At 39.5% G+C, this 17,020-nt stretch overlaps 1 protein-coding gene across 3 annotated transcripts in view; it reads right to left on the reverse strand.

The window, feature by feature from the left end:
* The window catches only part of DOCK4 (dedicator of cytokinesis 4), a 455,246-nt gene that overhangs the window by 19,062 nt on the left and 419,164 nt on the right, over window positions 1–17,020 (reverse strand). For all 3 annotated transcript variants that reach the window (XM_059171596.1, XM_059171597.1, XM_059171595.1), the window contains 3 exons: window positions 15,790–15,876; window positions 1,927–2,103; window positions 1,117–1,200 (listed from right to left, as the gene is read on the reverse strand). In XM_059171596.1, coding sequence (XP_059027579.1) covers window positions 1,117–1,200; window positions 1,927–2,103; window positions 15,790–15,876 — 348 coding nt within the window. The remainder of the gene's footprint in view (window positions 1–1,116; window positions 1,201–1,926; window positions 2,104–15,789; window positions 15,877–17,020) is intronic.

Consider the following 17,020-nt stretch of genomic DNA (forward strand, 5'->3'; position numbering starts at 1 on the left):
TAAATACTGATTTTTGAAAATCAACAAAGGCCACAGTCATTCCATAATCCTAAGAACTGGATAAACTAACTTGCTCACTTCTAGTATCTACATGAGCCCCAGGGCCACATCGAGAACTTAGCTTATTCTCCATTTCCTTCCTTGTGCTCGCTTCGGCAGCACATATACTAAAAAAATCCTTGCAGGTCGCCTTAAAGTAACTCCTTTCTTTTTTCCAGAAGCTGCCATGGTACCTGCCCATGGCCACTTCTGACTCCCCAGTATTAAGTTCTGTGGATTAAGCCTGCAGAGCATAAAATGATGAAAATCAGATCCAACCTCATCATTTTCTTACCCAAAAGGGCATGCCATATTTGTTGATTAATTTGGTATTATCAAGTAGAAGGAGATGCTTTGGTCACATTTTTTCATATGTATTCCACTGTTATAGGCGTGTTAAATGTTCTTATTTCCTATTTACCTCAGCCTCTTAACTACCATGTCTCCCACCTAGGTTTTCAAACCGTTTTCAGGCCGAGAGCTAGCTGCAGGAACACAGCAGGCAAGAGATGACTCTAGTTCTTTGTGCTTGCTGGAACTATATAAATAAAAACAAACTATGCTTTTTTGGAATAGAAAATGATGCGTTTGTTATCTCATTTTGTCCATATCCTATCATTGATAGGCTTAGTCTTTGTTTTAAAGCAAAGTCTATTGATTGCCACTTCGCTGGAATACTTAAGTAAGGATCTCATTCCTTCCCTCATTCATTTACCTATTCATTTATTTTCAGTTGGCCCGAACTTACGTGAACCCAAAATTTTGAGTGAAAAGTTGGCACCAAGCCTACAGCAAGCCTTTAGGGAAAGAATGTTCAAACGGTATTCCAAGAAACTACATGAAATTGTCTCTCATAAGGGGCTGCCATAATTTACTACTGTTAAATTTACTTTTGCATCGAACTGGAGAGTAGAAGTGAAAATGAGCAAGTTGGAATACATTACAGACGAATCTATAACCTTTGGCTGACCGCTTCCATTAGAACACTGATACAGAAAACCAGGGAGATGGGTCTCTGGGTAACCATGCATATCTAGGCAGGAAAGAGCAGGTGACTGGCTTCTGTCCCCAACTTACTTGCTCAAGCATCAGCTCTCTTAACCGTGCAATTTTCTCTCCATCTTCAGGGTGACTTAAGATATATTCTTTGACAAAAAATGCCTAGAAAAAGGATGGAGAGTCAGTTTACTTCAGGAAAGTTAAAAAGTGAGAGACACAGCTGCTTCTAAAGGCCTGGCATCTTGGAAGAAACACCACTGTCGACCACATTTGTAGGGCAGGAGGAACGACTCCTACTGTGGGCATCTGGTCAGAAAGGGAATACAAGGAAAGGATTGTTTAAGGGAGAGCAGCAATTGTGTAAATAGGTATCTTTGGTAAAGCAAGCAAACAGCAAATCCAAATCAATAAGCATTATATCCTAAAATAAAGTGCTTTAAGATTCAGTGTGACAAAAATGGTGGCCTCTCACCTCCCAGGCTGCTGTGGCTTTCTGTTTAAAACCACAAGGGCAGATGAAAAGCCCATTTAAAGTATCTTCTAAACAAGATCAGACATGTCTATGCCTGTGAACCTCCTTGGTCAGGAAAATGGTTTAAGGTTGACATTTATTAAGTAATTTTTATAACCTGATCACTTTATTTATCCAAGAAAACACGCACACACACACACTTTATCCTCTTATCCTCAAAATACCACAGATCGGAAAATGGTGTTAACTAACTGTGCATCGCAAATGACTATCTGTTTCCTCTATTTAACCAAGGACTCTGTGTCAGTTGTAACCCTATATTAGCATGGGGATTTGTGTATTTGTTTTGAAAAAAGACTTCTGAGCCCCTAAGAAATCAATTTAAAAACTTTCAAACAACAATACCTAATCCTTACCTCTTGATACCTGGAAACTCCACCATTAACCGCAGCATCTATAACTCCATTCAGGCACATGGTCAAGGGATTAATATTCTGCATCTGTCTTGTCTGACACTGACTAATCAGAGTCTTCAGCTGCTGATTCTTATTTTCCAGCACTTCAATTGCATTTTCCAGAGGACTCATTTCTACCTGAGAAGCAAATGCACATAAACATATTTTGGATTTTGTGACATTTAAGAAGAAAGTAGATTATCCATGCTCTGAATTATCTGTGCTTGCCCTTGGCTCCAATCAGTATCTCCACCAGGGGCCATACTATAGACTAGACAAGGATGTGGAAGACAAATCAGTTGTTCATTCAAAGGTCTGGAAAGTGAAGGTGATTATACTGAGTGCCTGAAACGTGGCAGGGATAATCAACAACCATCACCCCTATATTAGCACTGCAAGAAGCCGTATAATCCTTAAAAGAAAATCCGAGGATCTCATGTCTGTTAAAACTCCTTTTTCTTTTCTTTTGAAGGACTAAATATTCAGGGGCCCTGCATATTATTATCACCTTTTTAGTTGCTTACTTAATGCAGAGCATCACAGGAGATACAAAGATGCATTTACAAATCCTCTGATGTCAAGGAGTTTCAGCCCAGTTGGAAAGATGGGGCATATGCCCATATGGACCCCATATGCACATATAACAGCACCATAAGGTGGCACAGGATGGTACTCGGTTGGGAGTTATGGAAAATAAGATAATCGTATATGCTGTAGGATCTATTTGTTGAAGGAGAGCCAAACAGAATTATAATGATTTAAAAATTCTAGGTTATATGGGGAACCTAAATGTGAAAATGATGAAAGTGTTCTTCAAATGTTGAACATTGTGGCCATTACTGTCTCTTCTTTGAAGAGAAGGTCTGCCAAGTTCTTAGCTGTAAAGAATTCAAGCTTACAATAAGCACATTTAAATATTGGTTTTTTTCAGTTAAGGAAACAAATTAGATATTTAAAGGTCACTTACATCATCTTCAAACAACACTGAAAAGTACCAGACTAATTTGACTATGTCAAAATTAAGATTATACATTCAATAGGAGGCATTATGAAGAGAAGGAAAGATAAGCAAGAAAGGAGAAGATATTTATAACATATAAAACCGTCAAAGAGCCTATGTCCAGAATATATAATGAACTCTTAAAAACAAGATGGCAAATGGCAAATGACCCAGTGAAAAAATGAGCAAAGCCTCTACATGGACACTTTATAAAGGAAGAAATCCAAATGGCCAGTAAATACATGAAAAGGTGTGGAACCTCACTTGTAATCAACAACATGAAAAATACCACCACAGTAATCAAAACATCTACATGGATACTTTACAAAGGAAGAAATCCAAATGGCCAGTAAATACATAAAATGGTGTGGAGCCTTACTTGTGATCAACAACATAAAAAATGATACCACAGTAATATACTACTAAACACTCACTAAATGACAAAAAAAAAAAAAAAAAAGGACAACAGCAAATGATGGTGAGAATGTGTTACTAGACTCTCTCAATTTTGGCTGTTGGTAGTTCAAATCGTTTCAACCACTTTGGAAAACAGTCTGGCATTATCTACTAAAGTTAATGATTTCTTTACTATATTTCATGGTCCTACATGCAGTTCTATGTAGGCCTATATCTGGAAAAAAAAAAGTGGAGTAGGAGATGTATTTAGATGTGTATGAAGAAAATGTGTGTACAAAAATGGTCATAAATGTCTCAAAAACCCCTGTCTGTTGATAAGAGAATGCATAAATATATTGTGGTATGTTCACACAATGGAATAGCACCTAGCAATGCAAACAAACTTCAGTCACAAGTAATAACATGGACTAACATTACAAATAATACTGAGTGACAGAACCAAATTAGAATATACACACTATGATACTGTTACATAAAATTTGGAATCAGGCAAAACTAAATTGACTTGTTTTAGAGAAACAAACTTAGAGAATCAACCAAGGAAGCGAATGGATACCATAAAAGTGAGGACAGTGGTGATGTAAGAGAAAGGGAGTTGTCACTAGAAAGGGGTACATGAAAAGCCTTTAGGGTGCTAGTAGCAATGCTCCCTAACTGAGCACTGGCAAGTGGGTATTTACTATTTGTGACAATAAACATTTGTTTTATAAGCACAAAAGCTGAACCAGAAAGTAAAAGGCTGAGGACTTGGATGGACTGAAAGTTAAAAAGACATCTTAGAAAGCAGGGCAGGGGTTGGCAGGGGCTGGGGAGGAGGAAGAGGGGAAACGTTCGGTGGGTATACAATTTTCGTTTTGTGAGATGAAACTGATCTGTTGCGTAAGAATTCACACATAGTTAACTCTGTTGTACTGTACACTTAAAAATAATTAAGATGGAAAATTTTATATGTGTTTTGGCCAATGGTAAAAAAAAATCATGCTCATCTTTATAAATTCAAATGCTACTAATATGAAAAAAAATTTAAAAAGAAAACAAAATGGGAGAATAGTCCAAGATGGCGGAGAAGTAGGAAACCATAGTTTCCTCTGGTCCCAGGGATTCAGCTAGTTATCTATCAAATCACTCTGAACACCTGTGAACTCAACCGGAGATCTAAGAAAAGAATTGCTGCAATTCTACAAATAGAAAAGCGACCACTTTCTGCAAGGTAGGAGGTGCTGAGAAGCAAATCCAAGGGGATATTTTGGAAGATAAACTGGGGGAGGGGAAAGCCTATGGAGCTACTAGAAAGTGACATAGCAGGCGAGCACAAAATTGGAACTTTAAGAAGTCTGCTATGGTGAAGGACGTCCCTGCCTGAAAGCAGAGCAAAATCCTATGAGGGAGAGTGTGGTCTCAGGATCCCTGGAGTCAAAGGAAGATCGGGCGACCAGTGAGGCAGAGCTCCCAGGCATCGGAGCAGGGAAGCCAGCTGTAGTTAGAAAGCCTAGGAGTGGGCTATGAGCTCAGTGCTGCCATATACCACAAACAGCAGCAGTCTGGTGACTGCTCTCTGAGCAGGGGCCCAGCAAGCAGCAGAACTGTGGTGAGAACCCCCTTCCTCCCCTGGGGAGGAGTGGTGCAAGTACGTATCGTAGGAGTCTGCAGGGTTTGCAGACTGGAAAAGGGGTCACACACCTGAGATTGAAACACTCAGTCACAGGTTGGGTGAGCACGAAGTGTGGGTGGAGACCAGGGAGACAGGAGTGACTGACTGCTTTTTCCTGAAAGTGCACTGCAGAATGGGACCCTGAGCTTTGGGTTCTGGCACTGGAGATTGGGAAGTCACCATTTTCATTCTCCTCCTCTAAAGCCAGCGCAAAAAACCTTCAGGGAACAAAAGCCACTTTGAGAAGTCTGGAACCACTTACTTACCCTGGCCACTGACAAGGGTGGTATAATACCACCCAGGGAAAAGAGACCTGAGAATCAGCACAACAGGCCCCTCCCCAAGAAGGGGCCAAGACCAAGTTTACTGATCACAGAAAACTGCAAAACTCCAGTGGTAGGGGAAAATAGTATATAGAATTCATGGTATTTTCCCCATGATTCTTTACTATTTCAATTTTAATTTTTTTTCTCTTTCTTTTTTCCATTAATTTCCTACTTTATCAACTCCTTTAAAAAAATCTTTTTAAATTTTCATTTTCAGAGTTACATTCTGTACTTTTAAGTACTTTGAAGTACAGAATGTAACTCTGAAAATGAAAATTTAAAAAGATTTTTTAAATGGAGTTTAAAAAACTCCTTTTGTTGCAATTAATTTTCTTTTTGTATATGTATGTTTTTCTTTCTTTACAATTTTGAGATGCAGTTTCTTCTAACAAACAGACCAAAATACACTAAGGATATAATGTATTGCTCTGTTCTGTTCACTTGTCTGATTATATTCTCTTTTTAAAAAAAAAAAATTATTATTTTATCTTTTTTGGTTTCAGCTCTCTTCTGATTTGTTTAGTGTCTATTTCTCTGGGGTCGTTGTTGCCATTTTAACATTTTGTTCTCTTGTTCACCTATTCTTCTCTGGACGGAATAACAAGATGGAAAAAGGTCACCTCAAAAAAGAGAACAAGAGGCAGTACTTACTGCCAGGGACCTAATCAGTATGGATATAAGTAAGATGTCAGAACTAGAGTTCAGGATAACAGCTACAAATATTCTAGCTGGTCTTGAAAAAAAGCATAGAAGATGCTAGAGAATTCCTTTCTAGAGAAATAAAATAACTAAAATCTAACCAAATCAAAATAGAAAAGGCTATTAATGAGAGGCAATAAAAAATGGAGCCACTAACTAGGATAAATGAGGCAGAAGACAGAATTAGTGATATAGAAGACAAAATTATGGATAATAAAGAAGCTGAAAAAAGATAACTACTATATCATGAGGGGAGAATTCGAGAGATAAGTGATACAATAAACTGAAACTATATTAGAATAATTGGGATCCCAGAAGAAGAGGAAAGTGGAGGGTGGGGTGGGCAGAAGGTATACTAGAGCAAATTATAGTGGAGGACTTCCCTATTTTGGGGAAGGAAACAGGCATTCACGTCCAGGAGGCCCAGAGAACCCCCTTCAAATAAAAATAAGTCAACATCCCACCATGTAACAGGGAAACCTGCAAATCTTGAAGACAAAGAGAAAAATCCTGAAAGCAGCTCAGGACAAGAGGTCTATAACCTACAAGGGTAGAAACATTAGGCTGACAGCAGACCTATTCACAGAGACGTGGCAGGCCAGAAGGGACTGGCATGATATATACAGAGTGCTAAATGAGGAAAATATGCAGCCAAGAAGACTTTATTCAGCTACGTTGTCATTCAAAAGAGAAGGAGAGATAAAAAGGTTCCAGGAAAAATAGAAACTAAAAGAATTTGTGATCACCAAACCAGACCTGTAAGAAATATTAAAAGGTATCCTTTAAGTGAAGAGAGAGCCCTAATGTAACATAGACCAGAAAGGAACAGAGACAATATACAGAAACAGTGACTCTGTAAAGTAATACAAAGGCACTAAATTCGTATCTTTCAATAGTTACTCTGAATGTAAATGACCTAAATGCCCCAACCAAAAGACAAAGTGGATAAAAAAGCAAGAACCATCACTATGCTATCTGTAAGAGACCTAGATTGAAAGTGAGGGGGTGGAAAACCATTTACCATGCTAATGGATATCAGAGGAAAGCTGAGGTGGCAATCCTTATATCAGACAAATTAGACCTTAAACCAAAGACTGTAATAAGAGATGAGGAAGGACACTATATCATAATTAAAGTATCTATCCAACAAGCTTTAACAATTGTACCTATTTATGGTCCTAACATGGAAGCAGCCAATTATATAAACCAATTAATAACAAAATTAAAGAAACACATTGGTAATACTACAATAATAGTAGGGGACTTTAACACCCCACTCAATGCAATGGACAGATAATCTAAACAGAAAATCAACAAGGAAACAAGAGCTTTGAATGACACTTTGGACCAGATGGACTTCACAGATATATTCAGACCATTCCAATCTAAAGCAGCAGAACACATATTCTTCTCAAGTGCACCTGGAACATTCTCCAGACCAGATCACATACTGGGTCAGAAATCAGGTCCCAACTGGTTTAAAAAGATTGGGATCACTCCCTGCATATTTTCCGACCACGATGCTTTGAAACTTGAACTCAATCACAACAGGAAATTTGGAAAGAACTCAAATACATAGAGGCTAAAGAGCATCCTACTAATGAATGAATGGGTCAGCCAGGAAATTGACAATGAAAACACAATTATTTCAGGTGGTCCAGGAGAGAGATATAGAGCAATACAAGTTTCTCAAGAAGCAAGAAAAGTCTCAAATACACAACCTAACCTTACACCTAAAGGAGCTGGGGGAAAGAACAGCAAATATAGCTTAAACCCAGCAGGAGAAAAGAAATGATAAAGATTATAGCAGCAATCAGTGAAACAGAAACCAAAAGCATAGTAGAACAGATCAATGAAACTAGGAGCTGGTCCTTTGAAAGAATTAATAAGATTGCTAAACTCCTGGCCAGACTTATCAAAAAGAAAACAGAAAAGACCCAAATAAATAAAATCATGATTGAAAGAGGAGAGATCACAACCAACACTGAAGAGATATAAACAACTATAAAAACATATTATGAGCAACTATATGCCAACAAATTTGACAATCTGGAAGAAATGGATGCATTCCTAGAGCTGTATAAACTACCAGAACTAAAACAGAAGAAATAGAAAACCTGAATAGACCCATAACCAGGCAGGAGGTTAAAGCAGTCATCAAAAGTCTCCCAACAAACATGAGTCTAGGCCTGGATGGCCTCCCAGGGTAATTCTACCACACATTTAAAGAAGAATTAATACTGATTCTTCTAAAGCTGTTTCAAAAAATAGAAATGGAAGGAAAACTTCTAAACTTGTTTTTTGAGGCCAGCATTGCCTTGATCCCCAAATCAGACAAAGACCGCCATCAAAAAGGAGAATTACAGACAAATATCTTTGATGAACACGGATGCAAAAGTTCTCACCAAGATACAAACCAATAGGATCCAACAGTACATTAATAGGATTATTCACTACAACAAAATGGGCTTTATTATAGGGCTTCAAGGTTGGTTCAACATCTGCAAATCAATTAAATCAATGTGATACACTACATTAATAAAAGGAAGGACAAAAACCATACGATCCTCTCAACAGATGCAGAAAAAGCATTTAACAAAGTACAGCATCCTTTCTTGATCAAAACTCTTCACAGTGTAGGGATAGAGGGAACATACCTCAATATCACCAAAGCCATCTATGAACAACCCATAGCAAATATCATTTTCAATGGGGAAAAACTGAGAACTTTCCTCCTAAGGTCGGGAACATGGCAGGGATGTCCACTATAACCACTGTTGTTCAAGAGAGTACTAGAAGACCTAAACTCAGCAATCAGACAACAAAAAGAAATACAAGGCATCTGAATCAACAAAGAAGTCAAACTCTCACTCTTCTCAGATGACATGACACTCTATGTGGAAAACCCAGAAGACCCCCACACCAAAACTGCTAGAACTCATACAGGAATTCATGGAAGTGTCAAGATATAAAAATCAATGCACAGAAACCAGTTCCATTTCTATACACTATCAATGAGACAGAAGAGAGAGAATTAAGGAAGTGATACCATTTACAATTGCACCAAAAGCCATAAGATACCTAAGAATAAACCTAACCAAAGAGGTAAAGGATCTGTACTCAGAAAACTATAAAACACTCATTCAAGAAATTGAGGAATACACAAAGAAATGGAAAAACATTCCCTGCTCATGAACTGAAGAACAGATATTGTTAAAATGTCTATGCTACCTAGAGCAATCTATATATTTAATGGAATCCTTATCAAAATATCATCAACTTTTTTTTTTTTTTTTAACAGAGCTGGAATAATCCTAAAATTTGTATGGAACAAGAACAGACCCCCAAATAGCCAAAGGAATGTTGTAAAAGAAAACCAAAGCTGGTTGTGTAATAACTTCAAGCTCTATTATAAAGCTATAATCATCAATGTAGTATGGTACTGGCACAAAAACAGACACATAGATCAATGGAACAGAAGAGAGAACCCAGAAATGGACCCTCAACTCTATGGTCAACTAATCTTTGACAAAGCAGGAAAGAATACCCAATGGAAAAAAGACAGTGTCTTCAACAAATGATGTTGGGAAAATTAGCCACATGCAGAATGAAACTGCATCGCTTTCTTACATCATATATAAATATAGGCTCCAAATGGATGAAAAATCTAAATGTGAGATGGGAACCCATCAAAATCCTAGAGGAAAACACAGGCAGTAATCTCTGTGACCTCAGCCACAGCAACTTCTTGCTAGACACATCCCAAAGGCAAGGGAAACAAAGGCAAAAATGAACTACTGTGACTTCATCAAGATAAGAAGTTTTGCACAGCAAAGGAAACAGTTGACGAAACCAAAAGAAAGAATGGAGGAAGATATTTGCAAATGTCTTTGCAGAGAGAAGGCTAGTATCCAACATTTATAAAGGACTTATCAAACTCAACACCCAAAGAACAAATAATCCAGTCAAGAAATGGCCAGAAGACATGAACAAGTATTTCTCCAAAGACACACAAATGGCTAACGGACACATGAAAAAAATGCTCAACGTCACTTGGCATCAGGGAAATACAAATCAAAACCAAACAATAATATACCATCTCACACTGGTCAGAAAGGCTAAAATTAACAAGTCAGGAAACCATAGATATTGGTGAGGATGTGGAGAAAGGGAAGCTCTCTTATACTGTTGGTGGGAATGCAAGCTGGTGCAGCCACTCTGGAAAACAGTAATAGGACTCCTCAAAAAGTTGAAAATAGAGCTACCCTACAACCCAGTAATTACACTACTAGGTATTTATTCCAAAGATACAAATGCAGTGATCCAAAGGGCACCTGCACCCCAGTGTTTATAGCTGTAATGTCCACAATAGCCAAACTATGGAAAGAGCCCAGATGTCCATCAACAGATGAATAGATAAAGAAGATGTTATATATATATATGTAATACATATATATATGTCAACAGATGGATGGATAAAGAAGATGTATGTATGTGTGTATGTGTGTGTGTGTGTGTGTATATACACACACACACACACACATACACACATACTGCTCAGCCATGAAAAAGTGAAATCTTGCCATTTGCAACGATGTAGATGGAATTAGAGGATATTATGTTAAGGGAAATAAGTCAATCAGAGAAAGATAATTATTGTATGATCTCACTGATATGTGGAATTTAAGAAACAAAACAGAGGATCATAGGAGAAGAGAGGAAAAAAATAAAAGAAGAGGAAATCAAAGAGGGAGACGAACCATAAGAGACTCTTAATCATAGGAAACAAACTGAGGGTTGCTGGAGGGGCATGGAGTGGAGAGATGGGGTAACTGGGTGATGGGCAGTAAGGAGGGCACATGAGGAATAAGCACTGGGTATTATATAAGATGGTTGAATCACTGACCTCTACCTTAATGATATAAAATAAAATCTTAAAAAGATTTTATTTATTTATTTGAGAGAGAGAGAGAGAGAGAAGCTGACTACCCCCTGACCAGGGAGCCCGATGTGGGGACTTGATCCCAGGACCCTGGGATCATGACCTGAGCCAAAGGCAGGTGCCTAATCAACTGAGCCACCCAGATATACCAAAAATATATATTCTTACCTAGCATTCAACAAATGCCAAAAAGAAAACTTAACCCTAGTATGACAATTTTTTATCAATTATTTGAAAAGATTAAAATAACACAACACCCAGTCTTGAAGGGTTGTTGGGAAAATGGGTATTCCCAAGAACAGTTATCCCCACCAGATAGGACATAAGGTGGTACATGCCATCCTTGGCCCATGAATCAAAGGTTAAATTGTGGACTCATTAATAGATCAATTCACTTTTAGAGAAATTATTCTAAGGAGACGGTCCAAGAAGTGTGCAAAGAATATTGTGTAAAAAGATGTTCACTGAGGAATTATTTTTCATCTAGTCCCCAGATTGTGATCTTTAAATCTTGTTTTCCACTACAAAGATGCAGGAGTCATTGGAGAAATGGTTGTTTTAAGGTCTGGGGTAGGGAGTGTGTGAATGAGCATGGAGTACCTAGTCATCCCACTAAGCCAAGAAGGCAGCTGGGAGGAAGACCTTGAAGCAGCTGGCCCGTGATTCATTCACTCTCTTTAATGGAGGAGAAAATATCCTTGGGGGATAGAAAACAAGGCCCGTGATTGGGTCTTATCCCCTTGTCAACTGAACCTTCAAGTAAATAGACTAAGATAAATTGCCAGGAGGATGAGATAGTATCTGTGTCCTCAGTGAAAACTGCTTATATTAATAATATCCAGAAGCCAGGAGACATGATTTCCTACAGAATGTCCCAGAAAAGTGTTATAACTCTTTGAAGTACAAAATGGAATATTTCATAATTTAAAATGTACTCCCTGGATGAGGAATCCCGTGAATCCTACTTGGAGACTCCATCTATTCCAAATAATTATTGATGTGGGGAAGACAGACCTGGAGGACAAGGCTTGAGGTCTCAGATGTCTCTCCGCTTCATCTGAGGCTCCTGATTGCCTTAAAGTTATTAGGAAAGTTTGCTGCTGATTCCCACATCTGATTTGACAACCCAGTTCTTTGTGTTAGCTCTGTAACAACTATTGGGATATTATCAGAAAGACTCCAAAGTCAATTTGAAGAGGCTCCCAACAGGCAAATGGAACAGCTTGAAAAATTAATAAGAGTAATAACTGCAATGGATTAAAAAAATAAACCCATGAATTACTAGTGATACTAATAACGAAACCAAACAAACAAAAACTTCTCTGGTTACTTCTGTAGCATATTATCCTTCCTTTGCTATACCTCAGGGTAATCAGATAGTGGATGAGGGAACGTTTCTCATTATAGAAGTGTTCCAATGAATAAACAAAGAGGGAATGCTAAAATAGCACCATTTTCTGATACCTGATAGAGTAAGACCATCACCATCGGTGGCTGCCAACACAGCAACAAGAAACAGACAACCAGAAGCATGTAACATCACCTATGAAGTATTCTTGCAAAAAAATAATAAAAATAAAAAATCCAAAATAACAACATTCTATCAAGCCTCTAAATCTAACTGCCAATTTACAAAAAAATATAGGGACAAAGAAACACGTTAAATTACCCCAAAGGCTCAGGCTACGAATTGCAAGGAAGAAAAAAAAAATTCAGGGAGAACCTATAGATCAAGAGAACTTTAGGAGACCTCCCAACCCATTGCAATGTATGGCCCTTACGTGGATCTGAATTCAAACAACAAATGACAAAAAAAACCAAAACTCATAAAATAAACAGACCCTTGGTGAAGTGTGAATGCTGACTTGATATCTTATGTCAAGGAATTACTGTTGATTTTTAGATGGGATCATGTATGATATTGTGGTTATGTGTTTTAGTTAATATACGTCATTATTTATAGATGAAATGATATGATGTCTGAGATTTACTTTAAAATAATCCTGTATAAAACAGGTAAAACATAACTGGTCTTTTTGATAGTTGTTTAAGTAAAATGATGGGTAAATCATGTTCATAATATCTTTTCTTTACGTTTATATGATACAACTTAAATTTAAAAGCACAACACTGGGGCGTCTGGGTGGCTCAGTGGGTTAAGCCGCTGCCTTTGGCTCAGGTCATGATCTCAGGGTCCTGGGATCGAGTCCCACATCGGGCTCTCTGCTCAGCAGGGAGCCTGCTTCCTCCTCTCTCTCTCTGCCTCTCTGCCTACCTGTGATCTCTCTCTGTCAAAATAAATAAATAAAATCTTAAAAAAAAAAAAAAAGCGCAACACTGGATGTTGTGCACATAATGACTGTAGGGGGTTAGGTAGAAACACATGACCGCTTAGGACACTATTGCAGAAATCACACACCAGATGGCGCTATTACTGGGGACTGGTGAAGAGGGGTCGGATTCTGCATATATTCTGAAAGTAGAACCACATGATTTTCTGATGGATATTATGTGACATGAGAAAATATTCTCATTATCTGTAGCTGGAGTTTAAAAAGTCATCACGCCTTTCTTTTGAACTTCTAAAATTTTGTTTAAAATTTTTAAAATGAGCTTACTTATTAACCAGGAAAAGTTGATTTTTTTGTTGGTTCTCAAGACAATAAGAACAATTACTGAAAAAACAGTAGTTTGAAGGCACTGTTATCTTTCAAAGAATGGGATAATATATTTTGGGGCTATGATTTAGAGAATAAAGGCCCATAATCTCATCTAAAACCTTTGATGCCAGATGTTTCACAATTCAGAAAATTTCAGGTTTTAGAAATGTAATATACAGCACGTGGAATCTATTATGTAATTCTCAAACAGGGTCTGGGGAAATTCTCTTTAACCAAATGCATTAACATTTCTGCAGTAAGACATACAAATATTCATACTAAGCAAAATAAAGATCAGATCAGGTCAGGCTTATTACCAATGGAGTTTGGAGCTGAACTTAGGAAAACATCTTTTGGTTTTCAGAATCTTTTAGATTTTGGCATTGTACATAGGAATTTCAATTCAGGCTGGCATACATTTACTTAGTACCTACTATGTGCCCCTGATTTTGAGGGCCTTATACACCATGCAATGAAGCAGTAAATCAGTAACTTTAGTAGAAGGTGAGGACATTCAGGCAGTGGGAACAAGAGAAAGACATAAGGTTGTTATGAGTGGGCTGTGTTCAGAGAACAAAGTAGTCCAATTTAATTTGTTCTGTTTGAAAGAATGGAAGATTATATATTCTAATAAAGTAGGCAGCTGATGTTTGAAAGGTTGTATTTTGTCATGCTTCTTTAATCATCAGCATGGTACTTTTTATGAATATTGTGTGTGTGTGTGAGAGAGAGAGAGAGAGAGATGGGGGAAAGGGAGGGGGAGGTAGGGGGTAATGTTTCAAGGGTTAGGACCATTGGTGAGGCCTCAGAGAGTTTAACATTCTGGGTACGAAGTAGCCGGAGAGGCTCCCTGCATCATTAATGCAGTCCAAGATGACTAAGAGCATTCTGTGGGCTGGGCCCATTCAGCAGGAAGCATAGTAAGACTTTGAGATTGTTCAGCAGCCTCCCCTAGTCCATGGAAGGTACCAGGGTATACCATGGAAGCAACCAGCTTTGGGGACCCTTGACTCAGACCCTCCAAGAACGGGACTACATTGAGGCAGTCTACTGAACTGAGTTCCGTTTCTTCAGGAAGCCACGGGAATTTTTCAGCACTGTAAAAGGAAAATGCCACTAAATCCTCAGTTTCACTGAATATGACAAGATGAGCAGTTTCCAAGCTTGGAAGGCCATTTGGGCAGGAGCTGCTCTTATGTATTCTGTGACAGAGGAGGCTTGTTACCTCAGTGAGAAAGGGGTTCAGTGATATTTTCACAACTCTCAAGGTTTTGATCGGGTACAGGATACGGCGGTCTCAGGGCTGGTTTCAGTCAAGATGGATGTAGCCGGGGAGGGAGGACGGTGCTTGGTTGCTGCCATCAAGGTGCTGCCAGCCTGAGGAGCGACACAGGCAGCAGGCTAGGTCTCACCCCGATACAAGTGCCATCAGCACCCAAACTGGGGCCTTTTTAACAAGCTGAAGGGTTCTTGGGTGCTGTGGTTTCCAGGTTCTAGAAGAACACCCTTTGGTTTCCAGCTGGTGTTCATCCAGGACGGCTCAGTGAGACTCATGAAGCCGCCTTCCCTCCACTGCCATCAGGAGCAGCCCGGAGCTACCGCGCGTCGGACAGCGAGCTGGGGCCCTGCACCAGCTTCACACTGCCTGTCAGGAAACTGAGCTCAAAGAGATGGATGGGACTGGCTTTCAAGGTTGGACAATCTGGGCTCCAGTCTATCTTTTCTCAACGTCTTTATGCTTTTAGCTTCTGGTCAAAACTTGTAAGAAGAGGGGGATACATACCTTATAGTTTCGGTAGGATGATTAATGATTAAATAAGGCAAGGTAGAGAACCTCTTCCCAGTGGCCTACAATAATTCGAATTCCAGCTCTTTGACTCAAGGGCCTGCCGTGTTTCCAGGCTGTGGTCATAGTTCTCTTTGAGAAATGCCTCTTGCTGGCTGGACTAGGATAAGTCACGTTCCCCTTCAAGCCTTGGTCACAGGGGTCAATACCATAAGCATTCACAACCTTACTCTGTGTGCCTCTGGGGACTCAGAGTCAATAGCAGAAGCAATTAATAGATGGCCTGACTCCCCGCTGAGCAAGTGTGATGGGAACGTACTTGAGAATGAGCTCTGATGCTTACCACTTCACGCTTTTCCACTTCAAACCAGCGGGAAATTCCAGGTAAACTCTGCACCAAGTATAATGATGTTCTCTCCACCCAGAGACTCTACGGAATACAAAACAAAGTAAGTCCCCAAGTGTCTTTTCTTTCTAGTTACTGAGCTATGACTAACATCAGCCATTCAATTTGGTCAGGCTTGCTTATTTCTATAGGCTTTTCTTTAGTATCCCTTTTAGCCTGTGGGCAATCCCTTCATACTCGTGAAGCTGTCACAGTAAGATACCAGTGACGCTGTGCTCATCATTCCTGTTCTGTGTTGCTGGACAATTTTTCCTTCATGGACTACATGGTCTACTTCACACAGCAAGCTTAAAATAGAGTAATAGGCTACCATGTTACTTCCTTTGCTGGTTCTTTCAAATTCCAATTTAAACCCCCCTCACTCCTTAAGGTCTTTCCATTTTTATCTGGAAGGGGTAATATCAACAGCCAGTCAACACAGGTTTAGAGTAATAACATCCTCAAGGAGGAAAGGTCCATGAAGAATCACACAGATCCATCTTTCTGTTTTAAAGAGGAAGAGGCTAAGCATCAAGGAGGCCATGTGACTCCCCCCCGGGGGGGTACATTCCAATTCCCAGACCCTACCTACTAGAACTTCCGACTTCCTCACTATGCCACATTTTCTCATGCCCATTTCAACTGCCATCATCCAGGAGGATCTGTATTTAAAGAGCTGAGGCTTCCTCTGGCCAGGAGAGCACCCCCATAATACGTGAAGCCACAGCTGCCTTGGTCCTTGGTAAGAGTCACTGTGGATGACAGATTTCTCTTCTGTCAATCCCATTTCTGGATCTATGCCTCATTTTTCTCAAAAGGATAAGAAACTTCACAAAATCCCTGAAATAGTGCCACTTATTCCAGAACAACAGAAAATGGGGGGATTTCTTCGTGTCAGCCACAGTATACTGCAAGGAATATGGCAGAGTCCCTGTGACAGCAGTGACAGTGGTGACAGGAAGGTGAGTGGCCAGGGAAGGGCTCAGGGCAAAGAGAAAGGAATGTTTGCAGTGCTGGGGGAGAGCAGAAGGAAGCAGGCAGGCACAGCAGCCGGTGGGGGGAGGACAGCACTTCTCAGAGGAGGTGACACGTGAGCGGAATGCTGAAGAGTGTGTAGGAGTTTGCCAGGCAGAGGGAGGGGGCAGCACGGCAGGCAGCAGGAAGCAGCCCGCGCAGAGGCCTGCAAGAG

Source organism: Mustela lutreola, chromosome 4 (assembly GCF_030435805.1).
Source record: "Mustela lutreola isolate mMusLut2 chromosome 4, mMusLut2.pri, whole genome shotgun sequence".
Taxonomy (NCBI): Eukaryota; Metazoa; Chordata; class Mammalia; order Carnivora; family Mustelidae; genus Mustela; species Mustela lutreola.